At 67.7% G+C, this 18,934-nt stretch overlaps 1 protein-coding gene across 1 annotated transcript; it reads right to left on the bottom strand.

Annotated features, from left to right (window-relative positions):
• Positions 1–1,210: 1,210 nt before the first annotated feature.
• On the bottom strand, positions 1,211–18,489 carry LOC109171307 (hornerin-like; the record flags this gene model as incomplete). The annotated part of the gene is made up of 3 exons (XM_019320382.1): positions 1,211–2,938; positions 10,516–13,662; positions 16,183–18,489. Coding segments are annotated over 3 exons (7,182 nt in total), but the record flags the coding sequence as incomplete, so codon positions are not given.
• Positions 18,490–18,934: the final 445 nt, after the last annotated feature.

The following is an 18,934-nucleotide window of genomic DNA, read 5'->3' as shown; positions in this document are numbered from 1 at the left end:
CTGGCTGTGCCCTCTTTCTCGGTCTCGGGCCGCCTTGTCCTCTCCCTCCCCTGGGCCCCGCGTCCTCCCCCTCCTCTCGCCCCCCGTCCCTCGCGTTTTCTTTCGCCCGGCTTTCCGGCCTCCTTTCTCCCTCCCCCTCGTGTTTTCTCTTTCCTTCTCCCCCTTTCCCCTCCCTGCTGCCCCCCTCCTCCCGCTGCTTTGGGCCTCGCTCTTGTGCTTGGCCCCCTTTGTCCTCTTCCTGGCTCTTCCTTCTGTTGGGCCGCCTCCTCCTCCCCTTCTTGCCCCTGCTTCGCCCTCGCCTCTTCTCCCCTTGTCTTCGCTCCGTGCCCTCCCTTGCCCGGGCCCCTCTCCTCCTTTCCTCTCTCGCCTGGCCTTCTTCTTGGCCTTCCTTGCTTTTTCCCCCCCTGCTCTTTTCCGGCTGTCCTTTTTGGCCTTGTGCTGCGCCCCCTCTCGCCCCTTCTTGGCTTCCCTGTGTGCTGGTTCCTCTTCTTCTCCCCTTCTTGCCCCGGCTTCGTCCTCGCCTCCCCCTCTTCCTGCCCGCCCCCGTCGCCCGCTCCCTTTCTGTTTTCTCCCACTCCTGGCCCTTTTTCTTGGGTGCTTGCCCCGCGTCGCTCCCCTCCTCCTCCTCCCCTCCCCCGTCCGGCCCTTCCGTCTCCTGCCCCTCCTGGCCTTTCCCCCTTCTGGCTCGGTCCTCGTCCGCCCCCCGCGCCCTCTTCCCTTTCGGCCCTCTTGTTTGCCTTGTCCCCCCGCCCCCCCTCTTTCCTCCTCGCGCTTCCGGCTCCCCCCCCCCCCTCCCTGGCCCTCTCCCGTCCTGCTTTCGCTGCTTGTGGTGGTCCGTCGCCCCCTTCTGCCCCTCCGCTTCTCCCTCTTTTTTCTTCTTTGGCCCCTGCCCCTCTCCCTGCCCCCCTCCTCCCTCTTTGGCCCCCCCCGTGTCCCTTTCTGTGCTCCCTCCTTCCCCCCTTGCTCCCCTCCCCGCCCCCGTGCCCCTCCCCTTGCCTTTGCCCCCCCCCCCTTGCGCCCGTCGTGTTTCCCCTCCGCCGTTTTCCCCTGTGCCTTCTCCCTTTCCCGTGCTTCCTTCTCTCTCTCCCCTCCCGTTTTCGTCCCCTCCCCCTTCCGGCCTCTCGGCTGTCTGGCGGCCCCCCCCTTTCTCCCCCCTCTCGCCCGTCGTCCTTCTCGCCCCCTGGCCCCGCCCTCTCGCGCCTTTTCCTGCCTGCTTTTGGCCTCCCCGTGCGTCTCCCGTGCCTCCCCTTCCTTTCTCTTGCTCTCCTCTCCTTTTTCGTTCGCCCCGCGCTGGTTGCCCTTTGCCCCCTTGGGCTGGTCCTTTCCCCTGTCTCCCTGCTTGTGGTCCCTTTGTTTGGCTCCCCCCTGCGTTCGCGGCTTGGCGTGGTGCTTGCCCTTCCCCCCCTGGCGGTTCCCCTTTTCTCTCTCTTGCTTTCTTCCTTCTTTGCGGCTGGTTTGCGCGCTTGCCTCCCTGTCCCTTGCCTTTCTTCTCCTTGTTTCGGCTCCCCCCGCGGCCCGCCCTCTGTCCCTCCCTTCCTGTGCCCCCCTCCGTGTTCCTCCTTCCCTCCGCCCTTCTTTTTCTGTCCCCTTGCCCTGGTCTCCCTCCCCGCTCTGCGCCGCCTGCCTTGGGCTCTTCTCCCCCCCGCTTTCCTCCGCGTCCCTGTTCCTCGCTCCCGGCCTCCGCTCCTGTTTGGTTCCTCTCGCTTCTCCTGCCTCCGTTCCCCCTTGCCCCCCTCCGGCTTTCGGCTGCTTCCGCCCCGGTCCCTGGCGCCCTTTCCCCCTCGCTGCCCTCGCCCCCTTTGTGCCCCTTCTCGCCTCTCTTCCCCTCGCCCCCGCCTTCTCTCTCCTTGCCCCTTTCGCCCCCCTCTCTTTTCTCTTTGCGCCTCCTCTTCTTTTCCCGGGTGCCCCTTCCCCCCTCCTTCCCCCCCCCGTCTGCCTCGCCTCCCTCTCCGCCTCTTTCGCCTCCCCTCTCCCGGTCTGCCTGGTTCTCTCCTCCCCTGTTCCTTGGGGGTTTCCCCCTGGTCCCCTCCCTCCTCCTCCGCCTTCTCTTCCCGCCCCGCCGCCCCTTTTCCGCTTGTTTTGTTCTCTTCCCTCCCCTCTTGTTCGGGCCCTCCCGCGCTCTGTGGCCTCTCCCTTCCCTCTCTCCCCCTCCCTTCTCTCTCCTGTTGCGGCCTCCCTGCCTCCCTTCCCTTTTCCTTCCCTTTGTCTCGTGCCTCCTCTCTTGGCGGCGGCTGTTCCTCCCGCCTTTGCGGGGTGCCCGCGTGTTGTTCCCTCTTGCTGCCCCCTTTGTTGGCCTTGTCCCTTTTCCTCTCTTTGCTTTTTGCCTTCCGCTTCCCGTGCCGCCTCCCCGGCCTCCTCCCGGGTGTCCTCTCTCTGCCTCCTCCTTCCCCCTCGCCTTTCTCCGTTCCCTCCCTGTCCGCCCCGCGCCCCGTTTTTGTCTCTTCTTCCTGTCTGTCTCCCTGTTTCCGCCCCCTCTTTCTCGTTTGGTGCGTCCTCCTCCCCTGCCTTTGTTCCTTGCCCCGTTCCCTGCCCTTTTCTTTCCCGCTCCTCGCCCCCCGCTTTCGGCCGCCCGGTTCGGCGCCTCTCTTCCCTCCCTTGCCCCCCCGCTTCCTCGGGCCTCCCCTTCGCCCCTCTCTCTCTCTTTCTTTTTCGCCCCCCGCTCCTGCCTCCCCCTTCCCCGCTGTCGCCCCTCGCCTCCTTTTTGTCCGCTCCGCCTCTTGCTTTCCCTCCCCCGCGTTTCCCCCGCCTTCTCCCCTTCTCTGTCTTCGGTTGGTCCTTTCTCCCCGGTGCCGTTCGGCCTTTCCTGTTTCCTGTTTCCTCCCTCCGCCTTCCGCTGTTGGCTCCTTTGCCCTCTCGGCTCCCCTCTTCCTGCTGGTGGCCGGTGTCGCTCCTCCTTGTGTGGTGGTTGCCCTTGCTGTGCGCGTTGCTCCCCTTCTTCCTTCGTTTGCGTCCCCTGTCTCTCTTTTTGTTCTCCTGTCTGGGGCCGGTTTGGCCCTTGTTCCGCCCTCTGTCTCGGCCCCCCTCTCTCCCCCCGCCGCTGTGTGCGTCCTCCCGTTCGTGCCCCCCCCCGTTGGCTCGCTCCCTCCCTCTTCTCCGCTCGCCGGTCCGCGGTGGCTTCTCTGGCTCTGGGGGTGCCCTCCCCCTCTTCCCCCCCCCCCTCCCCTCGTGTCTCGCTCCCGGTGGCCGCTCCTCTCCCCCGCCTTTTTCCCCCCGGCCCCTTCTCGTCCGGTCCTCCCGTTGCTCTGGCTTCCCCCTCCCCGTTCCCGCCCCCGTCCCTTGGCCGCCTTCCCCCGCCTTTGCGCGTCCGGGTGTCTCGCGCGGTCGGTCCTCCCTTGCGCGCCCGCCGCCCCGCCCCGGCCCCTCCGCGCCCCGCCCCTCCCCCGCTTTGCCCGCCCCCGGCCCCCCCGCCGGCCGTCTGGCCGCCCGCTCTGCCCGCCCCCTCTCCCCGCTCGCGCCCCTCGCCTGTCCCCGGGGTTCCCGTGTCCCCCCCCCCTTCGGCCTCTCTCCCGCCCTCCTTCCCCCCTTCTCCTTTTCCCCTTCCTTGTCCCTCCCCCCTTCTCCTCCCCGCCCCCTTCTTTCCCCCCCTTCTTCTTCTTCTTTCTTGCTTTCTCTTTTTTTTTTTTTTTTTTTCCCCTTCTTGCTTTTTTTTTTGCTTTTTTTGCTCCGTCCCCTCCCCCTCCCTCCTGTCCCTCTCCCCCCCCTTTCGGCCCCCGCGGCTCCCCCCCCCCCTTCCCCCCGCCTCCCGCCTTTCCCGCCTCCCCCCGCCCCCCGCCCGCTGCCCTTCCTTTCGCCGCTCCCTCTCTCCCTGCCCGTCCGGCCTTCGCCCGTGTCTCCTCTCTCCCTCGCCCGCCCCCGCCGCGCTCTCCCCCCCCTCTTCCCCTCTCCCTTCCGCCCCCCCTCCCTCGTGCTTTCTCGCGCTCGTCGGTTCTCTCCTTATGCCAGCTGGGTCCCACGCCTGCGCCCTGCTGGCCCGGGTCTGTTGCGCCGTGCTTGCGCGTCACTCGGCTTTTGGCTCTGGTCCGGCTGCGCTGGGGTTGTTTCTTGCCTCGCCTTTGTTGGTCCTCCTGGTGCTTCGGCGGTGTGCGGTCTCGTTGCTCTTGCCGGGCCCCGGGCCCCTCTTTTCGGGCTTGTTTTTCTCCCGCCCCTGGCGCCCACTGTCTCCCGCTTCCCGCCCCCTCCCGCCTGCCCCGGCCCTTCTTTTTTTCGGGTTTTTCCCTGCCTCCGCCCGCCCCCCCCGTCGTCTGTCCGCTCCCCGGCTCCCCCTCGGCCCGCGCCCGCCCCTTGCTCCCGCCCCGGTCCCCCCGGCCCCACGCCCCCCCTTTCTCCTGCTCCTGCGCTCCCCCTCGGCTGCTGCTCCCCCTTGCTCTGCCCCTCGTCCCGTTCCCCTCCGCGCCTCTTGCCCCCCCTGCTACTCCCTCCCGCTCCGCTGGCTCCCCTCGCCTTCCTCCCGCGCACCCTTTGTCCCTGCTGCCGCCTCGTCGTTTCCCGTCCCTCGCTGTTCCCTCTTCCCATCCTCGCGTCGGCTCATCGTTTCCTCGCTTCCCGCCCGCGTCCCCGCCCTCCCTCTCCGGTTGCCGCCCGTCCGCTTGCTTCGCGTCCCGCCTCCCTTTGCTCGTCCAGTCCCCGCCTCGCCCCTCCATTGCGTCCCCCTTCGCCCTCCGGTTTCTTCCCCCCGTGTCCCGCACTTCCGCCTTTTCTTGCCTTGCCGCCTCGCCCCCCTTGCTCTGGCTGTGGCCTCTTTCTCGGTCTCGGCCGCACTTGTCATACCTCCCCTCCCCTGGGCCGCCGCGTCCCTCCTCCCGTACCTCTCGCCACCACCCGTCCCGCGTTCTCTTTCGCCCGGCTTTCCGGCCTCCGTTCTCCTCCCCATCAGTGTTTCTCTTTCCTCCGCCACCTTTCCCCTCCCTGCTGCCCCCTCCTCCCGGCTTCTTTGGAGCCTCGACTCTTGTGCTTGGCCCCCTTTGTCCTCTCCTGGCTCTTCCTTCTGTTGGGCCCGCCTCCCGGCCTCACTCCGCGGGCCCTCCTACGCTCTGCCCCTTCCGGTTTTGTTGCGCCTGGGTTCCTATCTTCGCCTTCCTTCCTTCCTGGCTCTGCCGGGTCTTTCTTGCTGGCTTTCATTCTTTCTTGCTTTCTCTTACGGGCCTTCTTGGCCGCATTCTTGTAGTGGTGCGGGCCTTTCTTGATGGTGGGGCTTCTCGGGTGCCTTATTACTCTTTCCCTCTTTCTCTCTCTGGCCGCGTCTTTTCGGGTCTCCTATCCTCTCAGGTCTGGGCTCCCTGCTCTTTCCTTTTCGGCCTCCGGCTTTGGGTTCGGGCTCCGGGCCCCTGGCCTCTGGTGGGCGCTCCGCTCCTTACTTGTATGTGCTTTACTTTCCTTTCTCTTCGGTAGCTTCCTTCCCTGCTTTACCTTAGGTTTCGGGCCTCGTCCCCCGGGGTGTTCCCGCGTCCCTTCTGGCCTCTCGCGGGGGGCGGGGCTCCTACGGAGGGTCCCTTTTTTGTTTCTTGTTTGGCCTGTTCTTCCTCCTTCTCCACTTACCCTCCCACGCCCCTACGCGTTGTTCGGGTCCCGGCCACCCTGGTCCTATGCTTGTTCGGTCCTGTTTCCTTACTTCTGTTGGGCCGTGTTCTGTTTCCTATGCGTCTCGGCGGTGTGGCATGGTCTCGATCTGCTCTTTTGTTTCGCGACTTTTGCCCGGGCCTTCTTTGACCTCTCGCCTCGCCGCCCTCCCCGTCTGGGTGCCCGCCGGCCCGCACTTATGCCTCGCTGGCGCCGGGCTGCCCGGGCCTGGTCGGGCTCGGGCCTTTTTCCCCTCCCTATGCGGTCGTCCCGGCATTGCTGCTGGCCCACTCGTCGCGCTCCTCCCCTTCGGGATCTCTGGTTTTATGTGCTGGTGCCGAGTTATCGCCGTTTCTGTTGCTCTTGAGGTTGCTTTGTCCTTCTCTGTTTGGCCTAGCGGCTGCCCTCTCAGTTATTGTTGCCTGCGCGCGCCGTTTTGGCGCTGATGCCGCTCTTTTTCGCCGCCTCACTTTCCTATCTGGCGCGCCTCGCTTCGCACCCCGCTGTGCGTGGTGTGCGCTTTGTGTTGTCTTGTTTGTTCTTCTTTGGCCTGTCCTCCGGGCCGTCCTCGCCCTCGCGGCGTGTGCCCCGCTGTGTTCCGCGGCCCTTGCCTTGGTTTGCCTTGTGTGCTGCGCCCCTGCCTTCGCCCCTTTGTCGGCAGGGGGGCCTGAGTGGCCGGTGCCCTCCTGACTGGAGCCACGACTCGTTGGTCCCTTTGTTGCTGTGCAGGCCGGCCCCGGTCCTCCCGCTCGGCGCTGGCTTGTCTGCCTTGGTGGGGCGTCTTCGCGGGTCTAGCCCGGCTGTGGCCCCTGGTGGTGGTATCTTTCCCTCGTGGCTCTCCCGCTGCGCTGGTTCCCCGCCTTGTCCCTTCCATGTCTCGTCCTTCGCCTCTCATTCGTCTTTCTTTCGCCCCGCGGGGGTATTGTGCTCGTTCTCTGCTGGCCTCCCGGCCGGGCCTCTCGTTCTCCCGCGGTCGGGCCTTTTTTCCTGTCCCGTGCTTTTTCGCTGGTTTTTTCGCTTTCGTGGGTCTGGCCCTGCGGGGCCTTATCCCCCTCTGGCCATCTGTCTTTGCTTTTGTTGCTTCTCTCCCGCGCTTTCGTTTTGGCGCCCGCCAACCGGGGCCCCTCAGTCAGCTGGCGCCATCCCCTGCCCTCCTTCCCCTCCCCTCCGTCCCACGCTGTTTCTTCCCCCGCGACCTCTTGCCCTGCTTCTGCGCGACCTCACCCGTCGCATCTCCTTGCCTTGTTGCCAGTTGTATGCTTCTGCCTTGCCTCTTTGCCACGCCCCCCTCTTCCTGGTGTCCGCATCTACCTTACCTCGTTTTTTCCCCTGCCTCCCCTCTCCCCCCGTCCCCGCTCGCCTCTGTGTGGTCCCCTCCCCCGCTTTCGCCCATCGTTATCCTTTCTCAGGCCCTCACTCCCCCTTCCCTCCCTCCCTTGGGTCTCTCCTTCATGTTGCTCCTTCCCTTTCTTTTCCGGTCATCCTGCATTCGCCAGCCCCCTCCCGGCTGCGTCCTCGCCCCTCTTCCCCCGCCTGGACTGCACCCGTCTCACGGCCGGCGCGTGGCTCCGCGCGGGCCCCGCCGTCGCGCGCCTTCTGCTGACCCACAACTCAGTGTCTCGCAACGCGGTCGTCTCGCCTCTTGTGTCTCGTTCCCGCCCGCTGGCGCTCTTTCCTCACCCCTGCTTCGAGCCACTGCGCCCTCGGCCCCGCCGCGCCTTTTTTCTCGGCTTTTTGCCGCATAGCGGCGGTCCTTCCTCCGCCTTTGGCCCCCTCCCCCTCACATCGCCCTTTGCGCGTTCCCCGTGCCCGCTGCCGCCCGCATCTGTGTTTTCGGCCCCGGCTGTCCCCCGCGCCCCGCCCTTGTTTTATCACCCTTTTTGCCAGCTTTACTCCTCACGGTCCCCGCTCCTCCAATCACCCCCTCCCGCCTCCGCGTCCGGGTGCTCTGGCCTCCCCCTGCGCTCGCGAACCCTCCGGTGCCGCACAGGCTTCCTTCTCGCCCCCCCCTCCGTCTCTCCTCGCCTCCCCCTGGCCCGCTCCGGTTCCGCCCGGTCCCCTCTCTCCTACGGCTGCTTCCGCCTCTCTCGCGGCGCTCCGGTGTTTCCTCCTCTGTGCCTGCCCGCCGCCTCCTCTGTTCCGCCGCGCGCGCTGCTGGTCCCCCCCTCCCTCCGGGTTGCCCTACCAGCGTCCCTCTGAGGCTCTCTCCCTCTCCTTCGCTCTCCGTGCCCCCCCATTTCGGCAGCCTGCCGACATCATCGCTCGCGCCTCTCGCTTTTCCACCCCGGGCGTCGCCTCGCAACAGACTCCGGTCCGCCCCGTCCCCCGCCTACCCGCCCCCGCCTCCCCCAGCCCTCGTCTCGGGCCCCGCCTTCGCCGCTAGCGCTAAACGCCCCGCCCCCTCCTTGCCTCCCCCCGCCTCTCCGCTTTCTCTTCCGTCTCCTCTGGTCGCGCGCTGCAGTCCCCCTCCCCCCTCCCCTCTATCCTCGCTCGGCCCCTTTGCTGGCACCCCACGGCCCCCTCGCCTGCCCCTCCCTGCGGGCCGCGCCTCTCGCTCTGCCCCCAGCCCCGCCGGCCCCCTGCCCTGTCTCGCCCCGCCCCGCAGGGTACGCTGCGCCCGCAGCCCCGCTGCCCGCCGCCGCTCCATCCTCCTGTTGTGCTGCCCCCCACGTGGCGCGCGGCCGCGCACCGCGTCGTCCTCTGCCCCGCCGCCCGGCCTCTGCCCGCCGCCGCTGCTGGTCCCCGTTTGCACTCGGCCCCCCCCGTGGTGGTGCCCGGCCGCCGCGCGCTGTCTCCTCATGCCGCCCTCGCCCGGCTTCTGCCCCGCCGGCTCCGGCCTACCGCCCTTTGCTTCGCCCCCCCTTGGGGTCTCCTGCCGCCGTCCCCCCTCCCCGTCCCTGCACCCCCCCCTTCCCCCTTGCGGACCGGGGCGCCCCCTGTCTCCTGCCCGCCTTATGCGTGTCCTCGCCCCCTCGGCCCCTTCCTCCGGGGTTCTCCTTCATATTCCGCTCGCCCCCGGCTTCTCCGCCTTCCCTCGGCCTGCCTCTCTCACGCCTCCTTTCTGCCTCCGCCCGTCCCGCCCCCTCCCCCTCGCCTTCGGGCCGGGATCCCCAGGCGTCCGTTGGGCCCCCCCGCGGGTCGGGGCCCCTCCCGATGGGGCCGGCCGCCCCCGGCCCGTTGGGCCCCTTCCCCATCCCGGCGGGTCGCCCGTGGATGCCGCGTCCCCGCCGGCGCCGCGCCTCCGGGCCCCGGTGCCGCGGCGGGCCGCCTCGCCTTGCCCCCCGGCTTGGGCGCCGCATGGCGCCGCCGCGCCGGGCCGTCCGTAGGGCGCTCTTCCCCTGATCCACACAGACACACACACACAGCAACAAACACCGTCGTTCTGGGCCGTAGGGTCGGTGGCGGGCTTCCCCTGCCCCCGCCCTCTCTCTTTCCCATCCCGCCCCGGGCTCCCTTGTGGCCCCCGGCCCCCTGCTCCCCTCTTCTTACCCCGCCCTTGGCTGCCCCCCGCCGTCGGCCCTTACCGGCTCCCCCGGCGGCGCCCGTCTTTGTGATCTCTCTTTGACTCTTGGTCTTGCCTCTACTTTCTGCCGTCCTTCCCCTCTTCGTTTCGCGTTTTTCTTTGCCCGTCTTCGTCTTTCGTTTCTTTGCTCGTCTTGTCCTTTTTCTTTGCTTCTTGCTCTCCTTTTCTTCCCTCCCTCGCGCTCCCCCCTTCCTCTCCCCGGCTTGTGCCGTTTTCCCCGGTCCGTTTTCTTGCCCTTTGCGGTTGCCTCCCTCTCCCCTTGCGTCCCGGCCTCGCCTTTTCCTTTTGGCCCCCGGCTTGTGCGCGTCTCTGCCCCTTGCGTGCTCCCCGCGTGGCGTGTGTGTTTGTCCGCGTGTGTCGTGCCCCCCGCGCCCTCTCCTCCCCCTCTTCCCCGCGCGCTGCGCCTCGTGCGGGCGCGCGCCCCCCTTTTTGGTTTCCCTCCCGTGCTTCCTCCCCCCCTCTTCTTGTTTTTCGCTTTTTTTTTCCTCTCCCGCTGGCTGCCCCGTTCCCCCCCCGCCCTTCGCCCCCCCGCTCGCCCGGTTCCTCCCCCGCCTGCCTCCTTTGGCGCCCCGCTCCCCGCCCGTGCCCCCCCCCCCCTGCTGCGCGCCCCTGCCCCCCCGTCGGCCGCGTGCTCCTCCTGTCCCGGCTCCCGCCGCGTCCTGCGGCGTTCGGCCCCCTTCCCCTGCCCTTCCTCCCTTCCCCGGTGCGCCCGGCCCTCCCGCCTCCCTCGCCTGGGCGCCTGCTGTTGCCCCTCTTTTTTCTTTCCCGCCCTCTTCTGCTCTTCCCCCCCTTCGGCTCGTTGCTCCCTCTTTTCCGGGGTCTGCCTTCTCTTGGTGGCGCCCCCGCCCTCTGCGCGCCGCGTTGCTCCTTTTCTTCCCTCTGCCTCTTGGGTTCCCGTGCGGGCCGCTCTGCGCCTCCCCTTTCGTCCTCCCTCTTTTTTCTCTGCTCTTGCCCGCCCCTTGCCGGGCCCGGTGCCCGGCCCCCGTCCGTTGCTGCGTCCCCCCCCCTCTCCCTCTTTTGCTTCCCCGGGCGCCCTCCCTGCCGCCGCGCCCCCCCTGTTGCTCGTTTCGTCCCTGGCTTGCCCTTCGCCCTTCGCTGTGGCCTGCGTCTTCCGCGCTCTGCCCCCCTTTCTGCTGCCTTGTCTGCTGCCCGTGCCTCTGCGGCCCCCCTCCCCGCGCTGCCCTGTCCCGTCCCCCCTGGTGGCCTCCCGCTGGCCCCCCCCTTGTTCCCCCCCTCCCCGGCGTGCTGCCCCTCCTCCCTCCCGCGCTGCTTCCCGCGCCCCGGTCCGGCCCCGGTCCGTGCGGCCGTGCGGCCTCCCCTGCTCGCGCCTTGCTTTTGTTCTCGCTGTCCTGGGCGCGGCCCCTCGCTCGTGCTTGCCCTCCCCCGCGGGTCGTTCCGCTCCCCCCCCCCTCTGCCCCTTTTCCTTCTTGTCTTGCCTCTCCGTCTGCGGCTGCGGTCTGTGCCCCTTTTGCCCCCCCCCTGCCCTGTTGCGCGGCGCCCCTTCCTCCCTTTCGCTTTCTGCTTCTCCCTCTGTTGCTCGTGCGTCTCGTCCTCCTGTTGTTGTTCCGGCGGTTTTGCCTGTTCCCCCTTTCCCCGCCGCTGCGTCTCCCCGCGCCCCTCTCTTTTGTCGCTCCCGGGTCCCTTCCGCGCCTGCTTGTGCTCTGGTCCTCGCTTCTCGCCGTTGCCCCCCTGTGGCTCGTGGCCGCTCTGGTTCCCTTTCTTCCCCGTTCCCTTTGCTTCCTCCTCCCCCTCCTTCTTGTTTGCCCTGGTTCCCTGCTGTCGGCGCCGCTCGCGTCCCCCCCCGCTCTTCTTCCTTTCTCTCTTCCCCGTTCCTCTGCTGCCCTCTTGTGTGCTCCTCTCCCCCTGCCGGCTGCTCCTCTCTTGTTCGGTCGCCCCTTGCCCTTTGCCGCCCCTCCGTTCTGCTGGCCTGCGGCCCCCTTTCTGTGTTTCCCCTGCCTGGCGTTCCCTCTGTCTTGCCTCGTTTGTCTCCTCCCCCGTCGCCGCCCTTCCCTTGCCTTGCTGCCCGCTCTCCCCCCGCCTTCCCGCCGGCCGCCCTCCCCGCGCGCCCCGTGGCCCCTCCCTGTTTGGCCTTGGGCCTCCCCCCTCCCCGTCCTCTCCCTTCGTTTGTCGGCCCCCCCGGGCCCCCCTCCGTGGCTCCCGTGGCCCGCCCCGCCCCCGGTGTCCCCGTGCCCCCTCTCTTGGTCCCTCCCCGGCTCTTCCGCCCGCGCCCGCCGGGGCGTCCCTCTTTCCTCCCTTTTCTTTCCCCGCCTGCCTTCCCCTTCTCTCGCTTTGTTTGTCCTGTTTCTCTTCCTGCCTCCTTGCTCGCTGTGTTCGCCTTTGTTTGCCTCCCTCCCTCCCGCTTCCTTCCTTTTGCTTTTCCTCCCCTTTCTTTGCTCGCGCTCCGGCCTCCCTGGCCGTTCTCCGGCCCCTTTGCCCCCTTCTTCTGTGCCCTCCTCCTTGCTCCCGGGGTTTTGGTTCCCCGTCCCTGGGCTTGGCCCTTTTTGCTTTGTTTTGGGCCCTGCTTTCCTTGTTGCTTCCCCTCCGGGCCCTTTGGCTTTTCCCCCGCGTGCTGCTGTTTTGCCTGGCTCTTTTCCTTGGCCCCCGCCGCCCCCGCTGTCGCCTCTTCTGTTCCTCCTTGTGCTCCTTCCCCCCCCCTGCCTCTCCCTCCTTCCTTGCTCTTTCCCTGGCTTTTGTGTTTGGTTTCGCCTTCCGCTCTCGGCGGCCCGCTTTTGTGCTTGTTGCCCCTTCCCCCCGCTGGCCTCCCTTTCCTCTGTCTCCTTTTGTTGCCTTCTTCCCCTCCCGCCTGTTTCCCTTCCCTGCTGTGTCCTTCGCCTTCCTTGCCTTCCTTGTTGCTTGTCGGCTGCTGCTTGGCGCGCCTCGTGTCCCGCCTCCCCCGCCCCGTTCCCTGCGCGTGCTCCCCCGCCCGTGCGCTTGCTCCTTTGTCTTTCCTTGCCGCTTTGGCTTCGCGGCCGCCTCCTTTTCCCGCCTGGGCGCCTCCTCGGCCCCCGTCCCCCTGGCCTCCCCTCCGGGTCTCTCGTGGGCTCCTCCCCCGGCCCCTCCCTCCCTCCTTCCCGCCTCCTTGGTGGCCGCCCCCCCGGCCCCCTCCTCCTTCCCTTCGCTCGCGGCCCGTCTTCTCGTGGCCCCTTTCCCGTGCTCTCCTGGCTCGCCGCCCCTGCTTCCCCGCTTCGCGGTCGCCTCCTTTTCCCGCCGGGGCGGCTGCTGCGGCCCCCCCTCCTGCCGCTCCCTTCCGCGTCCCCTTGGGCCCCTCCCCCGGCCCCCGTCCCCCCCTTCCGCCCCTCTTCCTTGGTGCTGTTCCCCGCTGGTGGCCCTCCCCGTCCCGCCCCTTTGCCCCTCTGCCGCCGCCTCCCGGCTTTTTCTCCTTGTTTCCGTGCTGCTTTTGGTGCTTCCCTTCGGCCCCCCTCCGCCCTCTTCTTTTTGGTCCTCCTTCCTTTCCCTTGTTTGGCCTCCCGCGCCCCCCTCGTTGTCTTTCGCCCGGCTTCCTTCCCTCCTTTTCTCCCTCCCCTCTCTTTCCTTGTTTTCTCGCTTCGGTTTCGGCCTCTTTTTCCCCTTGTCTTTCGCTTCCCTGCTGCCCTCTCCCTCTCCCTCGGGCCCCTCCCTCTCCGTTTTCGGCGGCTTTCCTTCCCTCCCCTTCTTCCGTTTTTCTTTCCCCTTGTGTCCGCCCCCTTCTGGCTCCTTGTGGCCTCCCTTCGTGGCTCGTCGTGGCCTCGCCTCGCCCCTTGCTTCGTGGCCTCGCCTCCCTCTTCCTTTCTTCCCCCTTCGCTTTCGGTTCGTGGCCTCGTTCTTGCCTCGCCGGCCCCTCGCTCCGCCTCTCGTTGCTTGCCGCTTGCCCCCTCGCGGTCCTTGCCGCTCCCTGGGCTTCTTCCCCGTCTTTGCGGCTTCGCGCCCCCGGGTTTCTCGTGCGGTTTCCGGTCTTTTGCTCCCTCTCTCTCTTTCCTTTGCGCGCCTTCTTGGGCCCCTCTTCCCTCTTCTTTGCCTCTTGGCCTCGGTTCCTCTCCCTTTGGTCTTCCGCGCCTCGGTTTCTCTCCTTCTCCTTCGCCCTTTGGTTTCTTTGGTTCCCTCGGTTTCTCTCGTTCTTCTCTTCCCTCCTCCTTTTTTTCGTGTCTTCTTCCTTCCCCCCCCCCCCCCCTTTCCTTTGCCTTCTTGCTTGTGTTCTTGCCTCTTGCTCCCTGTTCTCCCGTTTCTTGCCCCCCCTCCCGCCCGCGTTTTCCCTTTTTCCCGTCCCCTCTCCCCGCGCCCTCCCCCCTCCTCCGCCCCCTCTTCCCCCTCTTCTGTCCGCCCCCCCCCCTCTCCCCCTTCCCTCTCTCCCCCGCGCCTTTCCGCGCCCTCCCGTCGCCCTCCCCCCTGTCCCGCTTTCCGCGTTCTGTGCCCCGTTTCCCCGCCTGCCCTCTCTCTCGCGCTCCCCTGGTTCGTTTTCTCTGCCCTTTTGCTCTGTTTTCGCTCTCTTCTGGGGCGTTCTCTTGCTCTCTTCTCCCCTTGCTCCTTCCTTCCGGTCCTTGCGCTCTTGCTCTTCGCCGTCCGGGCCGCGTTTCTGTTTTTCTGGGTGCTTCTTGCCCTTCTTGCTTCTGTTTTGCCGGGGTTGTGTGGCTCCTCTTGGTCCGCCCTTTTTGTTGCTCTTTCCCGTCGTTCTTTGGCGGTTCCTTCTCCCCCCCTCCCCCCCCTCCCGCCCGTTGCCCCCCCCCCCCCCCCGCGCCCGCCCTCCCGCCGCCGCCTCCGGTTGGGGCCCGCCTTTGGCTGGTCGGCGCCTTTTGGCGGGCCCCGGCCGGGGCCCCGTCTCCGGTTGGCCGGCGTTCTTGCTCGCTTCCTCTTGGTTGTGGTCCCCGTGCCCCCTTTTCTCTTCTCTTTGTCTCTCTCTTTTGCTCTTGGTCTTGCCTCTCTTTCTGCCCTCCTTCCTTCTTTGTTTCCTTTTTCTTTCCCCTCTTCTTTCGTTTCTTTGCTCGTCTTGTCCTTTTTCTTTGCTTCTTGCTCTCCCTTTTCTTCCCTCTCTCGCGCTCCCCCTTCCTCTCCCCGGCTTGTGCCGTCTTCCCCGGTCCGTTTTCTTGCCCTTTGCGGTTGCCTCCCTCTCCCCTTGCGTTCCGGCCTCGCCTTTTCCTTTTTGGCCCCCGGCTTGTGCGCGTCTCTGCCCCTTGCGCGCTCCCCGCGTGGCGTGTGTGTTTGTCCGCGTGTGTCGTGCCCCCCCCGCGCCCTCTCCTCCCCCTCTTCCCTGCGCGCTGCGCCTCGTGCGGGCGCGCGCCCCCTTTTTGGTTTCCCTCCCGTGCTTCCTCCCCCTCTTCTTGTTTTTTTTCGCTCTTTTTTTTCCTCTCCCGCTGGCTGCTCCCGTTCCCCCCTTCCCCCGCCTTCGCCCCCCCGCTCGCCCGGTTCCTCCCCCGCCTGCCTCCTTTGGCGCCCCGCTCCCCGCCCGTGCCCCCCCCCCCCCTGCTGCGCGCCCCCTGCCCCCCGCCGGCCGCGTGGCTCCTCGCTGTCCCCGGCTCCCGCCGCGTCCTGCGGCGTTCGGCCCCCTTCCCCTGCCCTTCCTCCCTTCCCCGGTGCGCCCGGCCCTCCCGCCTCCCTCGCCTGGGCGCCTGCTGTTGCCCCTCTTTTTTCTTTCCCGCCCTCTTCTGCTCTTCCCCCCTTCGGCTCGTTGCTCCCTCTTTTCCGGGGTCTGCCTTCTCTTGGTGGCGCCCCGCCCTCGCGCGCGCGTTGCTCCTTTTCTTCCCTCTGCCTCTTGGGTTCCCGTGCGGGCCGCTCTGCGCCTCCCCTTTCGTCCTCCCTCTTTTTTCTCTGCTCTTGCCCGCCCCTTGCCGGGCCCGGTGCCCGGCCCCCGTCCGTTGCTGCGTCCCCCCCCCTCTCCCTCTTTTGCTTCCCCGGGCGCCCTCCCTGCCGCCGCGCCCCCCCTGTTGCTCGTTTCGTCCCTGGCTTGCCCTTCGCCCTTCGCTGTGGCCTGCGTCTTCCGCGCTCTGCCCCCCTTTCTGCTGCCTTGTCTGCTGCCCGTGCCTCTGCGGCCCCCTCCCGCGCTGCCCTGTCCCCGTCCCCCCCTGGTGCCTCCCGCTGGCCCCCCCTTGTTCCCCCCCTCCCCGGCGTGCTGCCCCTCCTCCTCCCCGCGCTGCTTCCCGCGCCCCCGGTCCGGCCCGGTCCGTGCGGCCGTGCGGCCTCCCCTGCTCGCGCCTTGCTTTGTTCTCGCTGTCCTGGGCGCGGCCCCCTCGCTCGTGCTTGCCCTCCCCCGCGGGTCGTTCCGCTCCCCCCCCCTCTGCCCCTTTCCTTCTTGTCTTGCCTCTCCCTCTGCGGCTGCGGTTTGTGCCCCTTTTGCCCCCCCCCTGCCCCTGTTGCGGGCGCCCCCTTCCTCCCTTTCGCTTCTGCTTCTCCCTCTGTTGCTCGTGCGTCTCGTCCTCCTGTTGTTGTTCCGGCGGTTTTGCCTGTTCCCCCTTTCCCCGCCGCTGCGTCTCCCCGCGCCCTCTCTTTTGTGCTCCCGGGTCCCTTCGCGCGCCTGCTTGTGCTCTGGTCCTCGCTTCTCGCCGTTGCCCCCCTGTGGCTCGTGCCGCTCTGGTTCCCTTTCTTCCGTTCCCTTTGCTTCCTCCTCCCCCTCCTTCTTGTTTGCCCTGGTTCCCTGCTGCCGGCGCCGCTCGCGTCCCCCCCCGGCTCTTCTTCCTTTCTCTCTTCCCCGTTCCTCTGCTGCCCTCTTGTGTGCTCCTCTCCCCCTGCCGGCTGCTCCTCTCTTGTTCGGTCGCCCCTGCCCTTTGCCCGCCCCTCCGTTCTGCTGGCCTGCGGCCCCCTTCTGTGTTTCCCCTGCCTGGCGTTCCCTCTGTCTTGCCTCGTTTGTCTCCTCCCCCCGTCGCCGCCCTTCCCTTGCCCTTGCTGCCCGCTCTCCCCCCGCCTCCCCGCCGGCCGCCCTCCCGCGCGCCCCGTGGCCCCTCCCTGTTTGGCCTTGCCCTCCCCCCTCCCCTCCTCTCCCTCCGTTTGTCGCCCCCCCCGGGCCCCCCCTCCGTGCTCCCGTGGCCCGGCCCCGCCCCCGGTGTCCCCGTGCCCCCTCTCTTGGTCCCTCCCCCGGCTCGTCCGCCCGCGCCCGGCCGGGGCGTCCCTTTCTCCTCCCTTTTCTTTCCCCCGCCTGCCTTCCCTTCTCTCGCTTTGCTTTGCCCTGTTTCTCTTCCTGCCTCCTTGCTCGCTGTGTTCGCCCTTTGTTTGCCTCCCTCCCTCCGCGCTTCCTTCCTTTTGCTTTTCCTCCCCCTTTCTTTGCTCGCGCTCCGGCCTCCCTGGCCGTTCTCCGGCCCCTTTGCCCCCTTCTTCTGTGCCCTCCTCCTTGCTCCCGGGGTTTTGGTTCCCCGTCCCTGGGCTTGGCCCTTTTTGCTTTGTTTTGGGCCCTGGTTTCCTTGTTGCTTCCCCTCCGGCCCCTTTGGTTTTCCCCCGCGTGCTGCTGTTTTGCCTGGCTCTTTTCCTTGGCCCCCGCCGCCCCCGCTGTCGCCTCTTCTGTTCCTCCTTGTGCTCCTTCCCCCCCCCTCCCTCTCCCTCCTTCCTTGCTCTTTCCCTGGCTTTTGTGTTTGGTTTCGCCTTCCGCTCTCGGCGGCCCGCTGTTGTGCTTGTTGCCCCTTCCCCCCCGCTGGCTCCCTTTCCTCTGTCTCCTTTTGTTGCCTCTCTTCCCTCTCCCGCCTGTTTCCCTTCCCTGCTGTGTCCTTCGCCTTCCTTGCCTTCCTTGTTGCTTGTCGGCTGCTGCTTGGCGCGCCTCGTGTCCCGCCTCCCCCGCCCCGTTCCCTGCGCGTGCTCCCCCGCCCGTGCGCTTGCTCCTTTGTCTTTCCTTGCCGCTTTGGCTTCGCGGCCGCCTCCTTTTCCCGCCTGGGCGCCTCCTCGGCCCCCGTCCCCCTGGCCTCCCCTCCGGGTCTCTCGTGGGCTCCTCCCCCGGCCCCTCCCTCCCTCCTTCCCGCCTCCTTGGTGGCCCCCCCCGGCCCCCTCCTCCTTCCCTTCGCTCGCGGCCCGTCTTCTCGTGGCCCCTTTCCCGTGCTCTCCTGGCTCGCCGCCCCTGCTTCCCGCTTCGCGGTCGCCTCCTTTTCCCGCCGGGGCGGCTGCTGCGGCCCCCCCTCCTGCCGCTCCCTCCGCGTCCCCCTTGGGCCCCTCCCCCGGCCCCGTCCCCCCTTCCGCCCCTCTTCCTTGGTGCTCTTCCCCGCTGGTGGCCCTCCCCGTCCCGCCCCTTTGCCCCGCTGCCGCCCTTCCCGCTTTTTCTCCTTGTTTCCGTGCTGCTTTTGGTGCTTCCTTCGGCCCCCTCCGCCCTCTTCTTTTTGGTCCTCCTTCTTTCCCTTGTTTGGCCTCCCGCGCCCCCCTCGTTGTCTTTCGCCCGGCTTCCTTCCCTCCTTTTCTCCCTCCCCTCTCTTTCCTTGTTTTCTCGCTTCGGTTTCGGCCTCTTTTTCCCCTTGTCTTTCGCTTCCCCTGCTGCCCTCTCCCTCTCCCTCGGGCCCCTCCCTCTCCGTTTTGCGGCGGCTTTCCTTCCCTCCCCTTCTTCCGTTTTTCTTTCCCCTTGTGTCCGCCCCTTCTGGCTCCTTGTGGCCTCCCTTCGTGGCTCGTCGTGGCCTCGCCTCGCCCCTTGCTTCGTGGCCTCGCCTCCCTCTTCCTTTCTTCCCCCTTCGCTTTCGGTTCGTGGCCTCGTTCTTGCCTCGCCGGCCCCTCGCTCCGCCTCTCGTTGCTTGCCGCTTGCCTCCTCGCGGTCCTTGCCGCTCCCTGGGCTTCTTCCCCGTCTTTGCGGCTTCGCGCCCCCGGGTTTCTCGTGCGGTTTCCGGTCTTTTGCTCCCTCTCTCTCTTTCCTTTGCGCGCCTTCTTGGGCCCCTCTTCCCTCTTTCTTTGCCCCTTGGCCTCGGTTCCTCTCCCTTTGGTCTTCCGCGCCTCGGTTTCTCTCCTTCTCCTTCGCCTTTGGTTTCTTTGGTTCCCTCGGTTTCTCTCGTTCTTCTCTTCCCTCCTCCTTTTTTCGTGTCTTCTTCCTTCCCCCCCCCCCCCCTTTTCCTTTTGCCTTCTTGCTTGTGTTCTTGCCTCTTGCTCCCTGTTCTCTCCGTTTCTTGCCCCCCCTCCCGCCCGTCGTTTTCCCTTTTTCCCGTCCCCTCTCCCGCGCCCTCCCCCCTCCTCCGCCCCCTCTTCCCCCTCTTCTGTCCGCCCCCCCCCCTCTCCCCCTTCCCTCTCTCCCCGCGCCTTTCCGCGCCCTCCCGTCGCCCTCCCCCCCTGTCCCGCTTTCCGCGTTCTGTGCCCCGTTTCCCCGCCTGCCCTCTATCTCGCGCTCCCCTCGGTTCGTTTTCTCTGCCCTTTTGCTCTGTTTTCGCTCTCTTCTGGGCGTTCTTTTGCTCTCTTCTCCCCTGTCTCCTTCCTTCTGGTCCTTGCGCTCTTGCTCTTCGCCGTCCGGGCCGCGTTTCTGTTTTTCTGGGTGCTTCTTGCCCTTCTTGCTTCTGTTTTGCCGGGGTTGTGTGGCTCCTCTTGGTCCGCCCTTTTTTGTTGCTCTTTCCCGTCGTTCTTTGGCGGTTCCTTCTCCCCCCCCTCCCCCCCCTCCCGCCCGTTGCCCCCCCCGCCCCGCGCCCGCCCCCGCCGCCGCCTCCGGTTGGGGCCCGCCTTGGTCTGGTCGGCGCCTCTTGGCGGGCCCGGCCGGGGCCCCGTCTCCGGTTGGCCGGCGTTCTTGCTCGCTTCCTCTTTGGTTGTGGTCTCTTGCCCCCTCTTCCCTTCTCTTTGTCTCTCTCTTGTTGCTCTTGGTCTTGCCTCTCTTTCTGCCCTCCTTCCTTCTTTGGTTTCCTTTTTCTTTCCCCTCTTCTTTCGTTTCTTTGCTCGTCTTGTCCTTTTTCTTTGCTTCTTGCTCTCCCTTTTCTTCCCTCTCTCGCGCTCCCCCTTCCTCTCCCCGGC

The sequence above is a fragment of the Ipomoea nil genome, unplaced genomic scaffold (genome assembly GCF_001879475.1).
Source record: "Ipomoea nil cultivar Tokyo-kokei standard unplaced genomic scaffold, Asagao_1.1 scaffold3410, whole genome shotgun sequence".
Classification (NCBI taxonomy): domain Eukaryota; kingdom Viridiplantae; phylum Streptophyta; class Magnoliopsida; order Solanales; family Convolvulaceae; genus Ipomoea; species Ipomoea nil.
This window is presented reverse-complemented; position numbering and strand designations above follow the sequence as displayed.